General features: G+C 41.1%; 1 protein-coding gene across 1 annotated transcript in view; it reads left to right on the forward strand.

Moving 5' to 3' along the window:
* LOC136691527 (uncharacterized) overlaps positions 1-2756 on the forward strand; it is a 64362-nt gene extending 61606 nt beyond the window's left edge. Inside the window, exon 5 of the mRNA XM_066664086.1 lies at positions 2359-2756. Within this exon, the coding sequence (XP_066520183.1) occupies positions 2359-2439 (81 nt within the window). The 3' untranslated portion in view covers positions 2440-2756. The remainder of the gene's footprint in view (positions 1-2358) is intronic.
* The last annotated feature ends 11337 nt before the right edge of the window (positions 2757-14093 follow it).

Consider the following 14093-nt stretch of genomic DNA (forward strand, 5'->3'; position numbering starts at 1 on the left):
ACACAGATGTAACACTTTAGTTTTTTATTTATTTATAATGGTCCACTGTGTCATAACTCTTTACTTTAGGGTACTTTAAGGTGTGGGAATGGAAAATGAACCGATTCCCTGTTGAGTGAAAAAGTCAAAAATTCCAGGCACAGCTCTGTCTTGTAAGCACTGGCGTCGTTGCTAGGTTACATGTATTTTGTGGAGTGATATTGGCATTCCTGGAAAGTCTCTCAGCCAATCACATCACAGGGTGGGAACTAACTGTGGTATAACTAATGTTAATATCATTAAAAGCTTCATGTTCTGCCATTTTTTTACATTTTTTACACTCCACACTCCTCTGACCACACAGGAGCACTGTGTAGTTCTACAACTACAGATGACAGTCCAGTTGTTGCTCTGCATACCTTGTTAGCCCCATTTCACCCTACCTGGAATCACTGGGCACAAGGCAGGAACACACCTTGGAGGGGCATTCTTCACAGGGCGACAAACACTCACACATTCACTCACACACTCACACCTACGGACAGTTTTGAGTCTCCACTCCACTCACCAATATATGTTTTTGGAGCGTGGGAAGAAACCGGAGCACCTGGAGGAAACCCACACAGACACAGAGAGAACACACCACACTCCTCACAGACAGTCATCCAGAGGAAACCCACGCAGACACAGGGAGATCACACCACACTTCTCACAGACAGTCACCTGGAGGAAACCTACGCAGACACAGAGAGAACACACCACACTCCTCACAGACAGTCACCCGGAGGAAACCCACGCAGACACAGGGAGAACACACCACACTCCTCACAGACAGTCACCCCAAGGAAACCCACACAGAGAGAACACACCACACTCCTCACAGACAGTCACCCGGAGGAAACCCACACAGACACAGAGCAAAAACACACCACACTCCTCACAGACAGTCACCCAGAGGAAACCCACGCAGACACAGGGGGAAAACACCACACTCCTCACAGACAGTCACCTGGAGGAAACTCACGCAGACACAAAGAGAACACACCATACTCTTCACAGACAGTCACCCCAAGGAAACCCACACAGAGAGAACACACCACACTCCTCACAGACAGTCACCCGGAGGAAACCCACACAGACACAGAGCAAAAACACACCACACTCCTCACAGACAGTCACCCAGAGGAAACCCACGCAGACACAGGGTGAAAACACCACACTCCTCACAGACAGTCACCTGGAGGAAACCCACGCAGACACAAAGAGAACACACCATACTCCTCACAGACAGTCACCTGGAGGAAACCCACGCAGACACAGAGAGAACACACCACACTCCTCACAGACAGTCACCCGGTGCGAGACTCGAACCCACAACCTCCAGGACCCTGGAGCTGTGACAGAAACACTACTTGCTGCTCCACCGTGCCCCTGATTAATAATAATAATACATTTTATTTATGAAGTGCTTTTCAATGAATCAAAGTGTTAGACATAGAGCCGTAGTAAATGGCTCACACACACAGTAACCAAGGTTATACAGTAAAGTAAACAAGGTTATACAGAGGCCAGTGTGCAACACATTGTAAGCTGCAAAAGTTTTAGTGGCTGTTAGCTGAATGGACACAGCCAGCAGACATTGTGGAGGTGCTCCCCCTCAGCCATCAGCTGGAGCAGCCCCAGAAACCGGCATCTGAATGGGCATCCGAATCAACAGCAGCTAGCACTGGTGTTAACAAACAGGCCATCCAGGTTAGAGCTCAGAGCAGAAAGTAGCACTGCACTCAGGTACCCTCACAGACAGCAACAAAATCACTAAACAAAACACGAGTGAGAAGTGGGCATGCTCTGACCTGTCACTGACCTCGGACAGACAGACCATTTTTAAACCCCTCTGTGTCACTGCTGGACGGCTAACACACACTGTGCAGCGGCAGATGAGCTATTGTCTCTGACTTTACATCTACAAGGTGGACCAACGAGGGAGTGTCTCACAGAGTGGACAGAGAGTGGACGTAATTAAACTCTTCTTGTCCTAATGGTGGATTAAACATCTGGAGAGTGTGGGTTGTTTCTGTGTGTAATTTAATGCCTGTTTGATGACGATAGGAAGAGAAATGTTGTTTATGTTGTAGAACCTGAGGCGTGCATTTGCCGTGAATATGAGCTGTGGTTGTACGGCGTGTCGACTGCAGCTGCATTGTTGCTGCTGGGTGTTTTCGTCATCGCTGGAGAACTGTGTGTGAGTATCAGTGCAGTTTATGGATTGTGTGTGTGAATAACCTGGTTGGAATCAGTAGCATAGACATCATGTGTGTGTGTGTGTGTGTGTGTGTGTGTGTGTGTGAGACTGTATACACCTCTGTCTTCCCCTCTCAGAAGAAGAAGAAGAAGGCCCCTGTCCAGCCTGTTTATGAAGATATGAGAGAGCAACCTCCATCCGTCAGAAACCCGTATTAATCTGATCCAGAGTCGAAAACATCTTTTACTTGAGGGTGAACACATCCTCAGTGGAACCAGCTCGCAGTCAACTACCGAGGAAACACATCTCCACCCTTCCTTCTACATCATCTGAGCACAGCAGCTCCACCTTCTATCCTTTAACCCTTCTTTTATTGGCCAGTTTCTGACCAGAGAGATGAATTTTCCCAGTATTTTTGGTTGATGGAGCACTCTCTACCTCCTGAAGTCACCACAGCTTTGATGTAACAAAATGTTCTTAATGGATTTATTATAGTGGCATACTTTCTTTGATGTTTTATAGATTTATGACTGATTTTTCCTGAGATCATAAAGGCTCTGATTTAACCTAGTGTTTTAATTGTTTTTTATTATGTTCTCATAATTAATTTAAAGTTAGAAAGAGTTTAGATTGCTCCATTATGATGTCATAAAGGCTTTGATGTTACTGTGTTTTGAATGCTTTATTGTGATTAATTAAAAATTTAAATATAGTGTTCTTTGATATTCCATTGTGTTCTGAAAACGTAAAGGTAACGTCATAATGATACAAATGTTGCCAAGGGCTCTGATTGTATTATGATGTCATAATAGCATTGATTCAGACGGGTGTTTCTTTATCTCATCTTGACCACGGATGCGTCACAGTTCTAGTTTTAAACTAACATTTTTGGTTAATTTTGCACAGGAACCAAACCGTTTCTCATAATATCTTTTTTAAAAATACAGAGAAAAAAGACTAACAATGAGTCTTTGTGATTCAATAAACAGCTAATTCCCAGGTCACAATGGTGTGTCGCTACAGTCGATGGATGTGTTCAGATTCAAAAGTAGTGACACACACCTTCAACAGAGAACACACTCACAAACTTCACTACACAACCACTGCTTACCTTTTAAATTCAATGCCACTGAAAGAAAAGGCAGAAAATAAATTAGAAATTAATCAGACTGTATTTTTGCACAAAGCTGTGTGTTCCTCAGGCCGAGCTCTTCATAATGTGCATACTTCTAAAGAAATAAAGGTTTTAAACCGTCTTGACCACATCAGTCTTCATAAAGAATGTGGCTTCTCGATCTGTTAGAGAGGTGTGTGTGTGTGTGTGTGTGTGTGTGTGTGTGTTTGTGTGTGTGTGTGCGATTTCAATTGAATATTTCAACACAAAGTCTTGTGTAATATACAACATCCTCAAAGTCTGTAAAATTCACTGTAGCCATTTTTTGGTTTAAGTTCAGTGTTAGGCTGGTATCCTACTAATGGAGAAGGTTAGCGTAGGCTTCCACAAAATGACTGGAAGTCTATGTAAAGGCCACACAATGTGTGTGTGTGATTTAAAGCCAATAATTTTTTATAAAATTCAGAGAATGTTTCCTCGCCTTGTGCTGCTCTCTGCTGTTTATTCTGGAAAAAGTTCAGATGTTTGTCCACAGCCCTGGCTCTGTAAATGGAAAACAAACAAAATCAGGAGAGCGCTAACTGCATGAAAGTAAACACAAAGGGTAAGTGTTACAAAACTAAACAGCTCGAGTTACACATGAGTTTCTGTGGGAATTCAAATCACTTACAGACAATTTACACTTCAGACACCAATAAGATACAGTCGCTTCTTACTCACACACACCGCTCCACATTAAAATATACAGTTGCTTCTTACTCACACACACTGCTCCACCTTAAAAGATACAGTCGCTTCTTACTGACACACACCGCTCCACCTTAATAGATACAGTCGCTTCTTACACACACACCGCTCCACCTTAAAAGATACAGTCACTTCTTACTTTTCTTACTTCTCACTTACTTCTTACATTAGATTAGAAACCCAGAACGACTAAACAGCAGCACATTTATTGTTAATAACATGTAAAGCCTAATGTTCTGCCATTTTTGTTGTGGCCTATTTTTATTTTTTATTATTATTTTTTTTTTGCATGGGGGTACACATACTCCACATTCGACTGACAACTCAGGGGAGCCTTGTAGTTCTTCAGTCACAGACTGTACTTCGTCTGTTGCTCTGCATACTTTGTTATTTGTTTTTATAGTATATTTGTTTTTGTTTGTTATAATTTATTTGCATCTAATTATGTCTGGATTAAAGTTAAACATAGTTGCATTTGTCAACTAATCTCACCCCAACCCTACACACATGCCATGGTTGCCAACTGAGCGTCTTTATGTCTCAAGCGTAGTTTAAACACCTGGAGAGTGTGGGTTATTTCTGTTCATAAATAAAGGATGTTTAATGACTGTAAGAAGAGAATTTATGTTGTTTTTATTTCATAGAATCTGAAGGATACAGTTGCCTTGGACACCAGCTCTGGTTGTACGGCCTGTCGACTGTAGCTGTGCTTTTGTTGACACTTGTATTGATCTTTGCTGAAACACTATGTGGGAGTATCACTGTAGTTTATATACATCATGTGCAAATCCCAGTGGGAATCAGTGGTGTGTCGATATGATTTCTCTCTGTGTGTGTGTGTGTGTGTGTGTGTGTGTGTGTGTGTGTGTGAGACTGTATACACTCACTTTAAACCTCTCTCTCCCTTTCTGTCTTAGAAGAAGAAGCCCCTTGTTCAGCCAGTTCATGAAGATGTGAGACAGTTCTTTCTATCAACTAGAAGCACTACTAGCGTGGCTCAGATGAGTGTCATTCGTTGATAGCATTGTGTGCTTTAGAGTGAACACATCTTCAGTGGAACAAGGACATGGTCAGTCCCCGACAACAAACATCTCCCGTCTTCATTCTGCATCATTTAGTTTCCTTCAGACAGTGAGGTTCTCTGCATGGACCCATAAAAATGCTCCAAACACCCATTAATAAAAGTGTAAATCTATTAGACATTTCTCCTGTACATCATTCACTGTAAATGTTTGATAACAAACAAATAGCAAATAAATGTTGAGGATAATTTTATTGAAACCCAAAGAAACACATCTGGAACATCTGCAGTGTGACATAGACAGATTTGTGGTGAATTATTAATAAGCTCATTTCCATGTCTCACTTCTGTGTAGTTAAAGGCGGCTGACTTGTATATCATGAAGATTCTGAATCAAACGGAGTGAGAAGAGTCATCAAAAGAAGACACAGTTCTTCTGGTGGTGAACAGGTTAATGTTAGTGGTGAGCTGGGAGATCAGAAAAACAGCGAGCAGGAAACCTCAGCTGGGACAGGCCGGGGGGGATGGGTGGTAGTGTGAACTATGTTGACTGATAAAGCTCTGACAGTCACAGCAGGCACAGACTTTCAGGAGTTTAGTTCAGGGCAAATATGGGCAATATCTCAACAAATAAAAAATATGTTGGCACTTTGGCAGTTTTCTCAGCTGCTGATAAAAATAACAATTATTATTATAATCTTTTAAAAATATGATGAAATAATACTTGTTTATTTAGAATACACACAATAAAGAATTATTTAAGCTTTTTAGTTTATATTTATTTATTATATTAAAAAATGCCAATAGGGTGAGATATTTTGACTTAAACGAGTCAGATCACGAGTCCTGATAAGATTCTTTTACTTTGGGTTTTAAAAACGTTTAAGTGAAAATGTCTTATTTACAAGTAGCAGTGTTTACATAACACTGGAGGCAAGAAGAGCTATTCACACCTGCCAAATGGCAGTTCTTTGGGATTTAAAGGTATAATTGCCAAATGGCAGTGGTTTGGTAGTTCTAGTGTTAATTGTTGAATGTTTTTTTGTGAGTATTGCCTCTCTGTAATTGTACATATTTGTAACTAGTACCAGTTGTAGGGAGTGGCTGCCGTTTTTGTTTTGGGAACTGGGGTTTGTCTCTTTTTACACATAGCAAGGGAATAAGGTTAGCACTATGTCTTTGTTTTTGACGTCCTGCACAGGTTAGTTAGTCTACCTAAAACTGGTTAGTGTGGGGTATGTTTGTTGTTTTGGCCTGGGTTACTCCTGAAGTAAATTTTATGGTTCACTAAACTGTATCAATCACCTTTAATACATTTCACAAAAACTGTCCTAAGTTGTAGTTTTTTGCAATCATCACACAGTCCGTTATTTCATTTTTGTGTTGCGGTCTGTCCTAGACCAGGTCGTTACATGTGTCTCAAGTAGTGGGAGTTAATCAGCTCTACACTTTAAAGAACATCACTTATTTTCTTGATGATACTTTTGGTAGATCGGTTAATCGGCTAATAATTGGTCACAGGTACGTCACAGATACATCACTGCCGGCTGACTGCCCGCGTGCTCGATTTGAAATCATTTGCTGTTCTTCACTGTTTATTTAGTCATTTAGACGTTTATTTACAATCTCTATTATATATATAATATAGGAAACTAGGATAAGCAATGCCAATATAAAAGCCGAGGCCATCCCCCCTCCACCGCAACCAGTCTTCACTTCTGCCAACCGGTTTGAGGTGCTCAGCTCCTGGCCTTCACCTGCACCTGCTCCAGCACCGAAGACTGAACAGGACGGTGTTCTTATTTAAAAGTGCCGGGCATAAAGAGTAATGCAACTGTGTCTTGTCTCCCAGGCGCACGTGTCCTGGACGTTGCCAGGACATCACAGCAGAGAAACAGCTCTAACAAGACTAACTAATGACTTACTCCTTTTACATGATAAGGGCTATATCTCTATTCTGGTGCTGCTTGATCTTAGTGCAGGGTTTGATACCATAGATCATGTGATGCTTCTTGATAGGCTGGAAAATCTGGTAGGAATAAAAGGATCTGCCCTCTCTTGCTTCAGATCCTATTTATTTGACCATTATCAATTTGTTTATCTGAATAATAAACCCTCTAATCATATTTTAGCTAAATATGGTGTTCCACAAGGATCAGTGCTTGGCCCTGTATTGTTCACACTCTACATGCTGCCACTGGGTAGACTAATCTGTAAGCATGGTATTCAATTCCACTGTTACGCTGATGACACACAACTGTATATATTAGCCAAACCTAATGATTTTGCTTGTCTAAGTAAAATAACAGAATGTCTAAATGAAATTAAAGACTGAATGATCCAAAATTTTCTCATGTTAAATTCTGATAAAACTGAGGTCTTGTTACTAGGTACTGATACTCAGAAACATTCACTCAGAAATGCTGCTATTAATCTTGATAATTAAACAGTAAGACACAATATCATCATTAAAATCTTGATTCGACTCTCGCATTTGATACCCACATATCCAATACAGTCAAAACCGCCTTCTTCCACCTAAGCAATATTGCCAAAATTCGGCATATTTTATCCTGAAAAGATGCAGAGAAACTAGTGCATGCTTTTATAACTTCACGTCTAGGCTACTGCAATGCGCTCCTGGCAGGGAGCTCGTGCAAAGCGTTACACAAGCTTCAGTTAGTTCAAAACGCAGCAGCCAGAGTGCTCACTAGAGCTAGAAAATTCGACCATATCTCCCCAGTTCTCTCGTCCCTACACTGGCTACCTGTAAAATTTCGCATTGCCTATAAAATGCTCCTCTTAGCTTATAAATCTCTAAATGTTTAAGGCCCACAGTATCTTACTGAACTCCTCATAACTTATCACCCGTCATGTACACTTCGTTCACAGGATGCCCATCTACTCTTTGTTCCGCGCATTAAGAAAAACACAGCAGGAGGAAGAGCCTTTTCTCACAAAGCTTCTCAACTCTGGAATAGCCTTCGGTTAATGTTCGGTGCCCAGACACTCAATCTTTAAATCTAGATTAAAAACCTACCTTTTCAAACAAGCTTTTGGTTAATCACTCACTTTCAGGTTACTCCTTCTCTATTAGTGTTCGAGCTGGTTTTCATATTATCACTGTTCTGTATAAACCCAGTCATACTACCATAGCTACAGCACTTTTAGTTAGCTTTCTAGTAACTGACAACACGCTGTCTGTTGCTGGGTTCTCTTGCCTGACCCGTGGAAGCTTTTTTCGCAGGACAATTTTGCCTGTTCTTTACCATGACCCTACTAACCTCGGTATTTTTATTTGTTCCCTTTGTCTGGTTTTCTTTCTTTCTTTCTTGGTAGTGAAAGAGTATGTTTGTTCTGTAAATTGAGGGATGAACTGCAGCAGACTGATACAGATTCAGTGCTTGTAATGGGAGGAGATTGGAATTGTACATTGGAGTGGACAGGATTGGAGAAGAGCTGCACTCTCAGTCTTCTGAGGTGTTAAAGGGGGTTGTCCGTCAGTGTGAACTGGTGGTTGTGTGGAGGGAATCTAACCCTGATGTGCAATGTTATACATGGTTTAAAACATCAGTGTCAAAAGTGAGTGCAGTGAGGTTGGACAGATTTTATGTGACTTCTGCACACACAGATAGAGTGTTTAATGCTGGCATCTTCCCCTCTGCTTGTTCATATCATCATCTTATTTTGATTGATTTTAAGATGATTGTGGCACAGAGATGAAGTTTTTTTGGCATTTCAATACTAAACTGCTTCAGGATGAACTTTTTGTTAGAGATTTTAAGGTTTTCTGGGAGCAGTGTCAACAGAGAAAAGAGGATTTTACCAGTTTGATTTCTTGGTGGGAGGTGGGAAAAACACAAATCAGGAATTTTTGTCAGCTACATAGTGCACACACTGCTGGTGCTGCGTGTGATGTATTACACGTGCTAGAAACAGAAGTGGGTTTTATGGAGAAAGAGGTCTTTGGTGATGGAAGTTCTATTGTTTGTGAAAAGTTGACTGAAAGGAGAAGGGCTCTGGTGTATTTCTTCTGTGAACAGGCGAAGGGCGCACTCATTAGACACCGATTCTACAGCACTAATGACATGGATTCTCCAAGTGCTTTTTTCTTCAAACTTCCACCAAAGACTACACAGAAAAACATCATACATCATCTACGTGCTCCGGATGGAGCTGTTACTACGGAACCAGGCAAAATGAAGAAACCTGCTGTTGACTTTTACATGAACTTGTACAGTGCTGAAAACTGTCTCTCTTCATGTAGAGAAGTGTTCTTGTATGGCCTTCCACAGCATAAGAAGCAGTAAACTGAAAAGTTGGAGGCGGATCTTGAGCTGCGGGAATTGACTGTTGCTGTGCGGGAGCTTATGAATGTATGAGCCACTGGCATTGATGGCCTTCCTGCCGAATTTTATAAGCATCTTTGGGGGACTATTGGAGAGGACTTGTTTGAGGTCTTCAAATGTTGCTTTGTTGAGAACAGGCTGCCTGTAAGCTCTACACAAGATGTACTATCACTGTTACCAAAATCAGGTGATTTGGGACTTTTAAAGAACTGGAGACCAGTATCACTTTTATGTAGTAAACTACAAGATACTGGCCAAATGTCTTGCAAACAGGCTAAAAACATGCCTACATTCTATACTGCACAAAGACCAAACCTATTGTATTCCTAACCACACCATTATGGATAATTTATTTTTGGTCTCAGATGTCATTGTCTTGAGCAACATTGGTTCCTGTAAAACAGGTCTTTTTACGATTGACCAAGAGAAAGCCTTTGATGGAGTAGATCATGTTTATCTGTTTGATGCCCTCAAAGCTTTTGGTATTGATGATTGTTTTTTGTCCTGGTTAAAGGTGCTGTATTTGGACGCTTCTTTTATGTTGAAGGTTGGAGGTAATGCCTCCTATGCCTATGGGTAAGGGAATAAGACAAGGGTGTCCACTGTCTGGACAACTATACAGCTTAGCCATAGAGCCTCTGCTATGTAGGTTGAGAGCCACAATGCAAGGATTATTGATCAGAGGTGTGCAGGAGAGGGTGGTGTTATCTGCGTAGTGCTGATGATGCAACGGTGTTTGTTACTTGTCAAGACGATATTAGAGCTCTGATTCAAAGTCTTGAAATTCATTCAAACGCCTCTTCAGGTGCCAAGCTGTCTAAGTGGATGTGGATTCTGTCACAGCTATCCTACAGGGGAAGAGTACTGGTAGCCAACAACCTTGTGGCTTCTATATTGTGGCATCGCCTGATTGTTTTATAACCTCCAGGTCCAATAATACAGGAGATTCAAAAGACCATTGTTCATTTTTTCTGGTCAGGACAGCACTCGCTTCCAGCAGCTGTACTCTATCTGCCACTGCAGGTACAGGGGGACAGGGCCTCATTGACCTATCCAGCTGAATAAAGACTTTTAGGCTTCAAACGGTTCAAAGACTACTGTATGGTGAAAGACTGGCATGGACTGGTACAGCTTGTGTGCTTTTACAATGTGTTGAGGGTATGGGATTTGACAAACATCTGTTTGTTTTGAATGTAAATTAAATGGATGTGTCAGCTATGTCTTCTTTTTATCAGTCCGTCTTGAGGGTTTGGTCAAATATGCTGTGTGTGGATAGAAGAGACAAGCCTTTAACTTTGGTCCTACAGGAGCCTCTGTTTTATAACCCTCTCACTCATACTAGTGTCCTAGCATCACAGTTTGTTCGAAAGCATTTTTTACGAGCTGGAATCACCACAGTAGCTGGTCTGAGGACCATGGGAAACTGGAAAGCGGCCGATGAACTGTGTGTACAGACTGGCATACGATTCGCTCGGTTAATGGAGAAGTTGATGGGAGAACTGGTTTCTGCAATTCCTCCTTGTTTCAGAGAGCTTTTGGCGGCTGGCTCTAGGAGCCAGCATCATAATTTTTCCATTCCAATTGCTGCAGTAGCTCTACATTTTCAGGTTCGATTCTTACTTTTAAGACCCCACAAGTGCCAGTAAAAGCACTTTGTATGAGATTTGTGTTCAGGTGTCTCATGGAAAGGTTTTAAATAGAGTGAAGGAGTCATGGTGGTCAGATCTGTTGGCCCCATTCTCTTCCCCATGAGTATGCTGGAGGACACTGTATAAACCACCCATAAAAAAGGACGGCTGATTTGCAGTGGCGTGTACTGCATCGATCTCACTGTCAGTAGCAAATTCATATTTTGTGGAAGAAGAAACACTTGAGAATCTATTTCTACACTGCACCAGACTGACTGCTCTGTTCTTGTTGCTAAGAGCGTGGTTCAGTGCGTTTGGGGTGGTGTTGACTAATCGTTTGTATTTATTTGGACCAAAGATTAAAGCTGCACAGAAAAAGACCGTTGTGTTGCTGAAGTTTTTGTTGGGTCAGTCTGAGATGGCTGTGTGGTTGTCCAGAAGAAACAGAATGAATGAGAGTGGTGCCCAGAAAGTTGGTGAAAAGTTAAAATCTCTGATAAAGATAAGATTAAAAATTGTATTTGCGTTTTATAAAATAGACTTGACAATTTAGTTTAATCTGGGCCCAGAGGGGTATTTTATGCTCTGTTCATGAGAGTGAATTATTGATCCCATTACAATTGTTTGATTGTTTGTTTTTTTTCTTTTCTTTTTTGTTTGTGTTGATTTTGACTGTTTCACATAAAAATACTGGATTTTAAATAAAGAGCTGTAAGGTCTCTCTCTCTCTCTCTGTCTGTCTCTGTCTCTGCTGGTGTGTGGTTCAGATAAATATAATGTGGGGAAAAAACCTGTTTACAAACTCACATTGTGGGACGATGTCTTCTTCATGATGTAAATAATTACGTTTTAAGACCAGGATGTATGTAATATGTAAAATATAGGGTTTGTCTAGTAGTTAAGGTTATGGTTAGGGTAATATCAGTAAGTACGCTTACAGTTGGGGTAGGGATAGGTCTATTCTAGAAATAGGGTTAACCAGTCAGGATCAGATTAGAGATGTTCTTAGCATCACAACTCAGCTAGCATCCTAATTACGGAGAGGTGTGGTGTGTAATGCAGTATCAGCACTATGTGTCTATGCTTAGGTCCACTTTCTTAAAATAAAATCAGCATTATTGTCTAAAAAACAGTTAGTATGTTTATTTGTTTATTCCCCTATCTGCATTTCTCATTGTGGTCAGCACAGAGCAACCTTTAGTAACTCACTCCTAAAGCCCACCAACTGTGGGGTTATGTGAGTGTTGCCATTTATTGGACAAACCTGTGTATGACAGATTTGTCCTAAATGACACTATGTCAACTTAAATGATCATAACCCTCATCAATCTGATCAAAAATATTGTGAATTATTTAAGTTTTATAGAGTTTTATTGATGTAACATGATTGATTTTATGTTGTATGGAGTGTTGAGTAAAGGCAAACAATGCCAGTAGAGTTGGAACAATGTTGGATCATTGCTGTAAAAATTTGATGACATTTATTCACATAAACAGTGAAGTCAGATGTTGGTGATGGATGACGAGTGTTGGATCACAAACACAGCTCCAACACATCCCCGAAGTGAAAGTTGGAACTTCATCAGTTAGAGAATGGCAACCCAGTGCCAGGGGCCTTATAACCCTCTTGCCAGCACTTGGCATTGAGCAGAGTGACATTAGGCAGATGCTGAGGTGGAAAATCAAACACATCCATGTCTTAGAATCACTTTAATACTCACACTACACAACCTGGGCAGTACAAGGGTGCTGCCTGGTCCCTATTGTCTGCTGTTCACTTCTGGGATCTGATCAATGATAAAAGAGCACTGTGAAATTTCCCCAGGCGAGAACCCCAAAAGAAGATGGATTGAGTATTGAACTGAGACTTTTCCCATGTGACAAATTGATGGTTCTTCAACAGGTGGAGAACCCTATGGATGTGGGCCATGTGCTGATCCAGAGACTTATAGTAGAATAAAATGTTCTCCATATAAGCAAACCTGTACTAGTCCTATGCTTCCCTCAGGATCTTATTATGAAAATTTTGGAAGATGGCTGGAGCATTTATCAACCCGAATGGCATCAGCAGGTTTTCATAGTGTCCAGATCGGATGATGACAACTGTCTTCCATTTATCACCTTCTTGAGCTTGAAAAGATACAAAATGAGAGAGTGTGTGTGTTTTGTTGTTTTCTTTTTTTTTTTTTTTGGGGGGGGGGGGGGGGGGGGCAGTGTAGAGTCACGCCAATACCTGGCTTTGCCTGTAGCTGACATGAGACAAAATACCAGCATAGAATGGTAAATATCCCCAGCTCAAGGTGTTAGCCATTAACGGTGACTGTCTCAGGTGGTGCACTTCCTCCACTGGTGGCCAGGACAGGAAGAGTACCAGAGCCAGCCCTCACAATGCAATCCAGTAACACCGAGATGTGTAGAAAGAAGCATAACTAAGTCTAAAATATATTTAGAAATAACCAGTTATGTGCCTTGTGCTGATTAGAGTTCAATTATCTGAACTTTTATCTTCTGTACTGTAACACACAAGCAGAGTGAGGGTGATAAGGCCAGGGTGATACATTTCAATAAGAAACAGATGTGAATGCCATGTAGCAATTAGCCATATTGTGTATTTGCATTCAACATTAACGCTGGTGTGTTTGTACTAGCTCCCCATAAATCTGTTCTCAGGACCTTTATTGTCAAGTCTTACAAGTCCAGCATACAGAGAGAAAGATGAAGTGTGAAAGAGAGAAAGATGAGGACGGAAATTTGTGTAATAACATCTGTGGGCAGACTAACAGAGAAAATGCCATGATATCACAGACCACAAGATGAAAATCATGCTTCTGTTTCCTTCTCATTCTCATCAAAGTTGCTGTGTTGCAGATAAAAGAGAGAAGACGTCGTCATGGTGTGTCCACTTGTTGTTGCATGGTTTATCATTGTCTCCTCCATCTCTGGTGAGTTTTCTATATGTCTGTCTTTTATTAAACTCACAGGTTTACTCAACTTTAGGCCAGAGTTCTTGCAG

Source organism: Hoplias malabaricus, chromosome 3 (assembly GCF_029633855.1).
Source record: "Hoplias malabaricus isolate fHopMal1 chromosome 3, fHopMal1.hap1, whole genome shotgun sequence".
Taxonomy (NCBI): domain Eukaryota; kingdom Metazoa; phylum Chordata; class Actinopteri; order Characiformes; family Erythrinidae; genus Hoplias; species Hoplias malabaricus.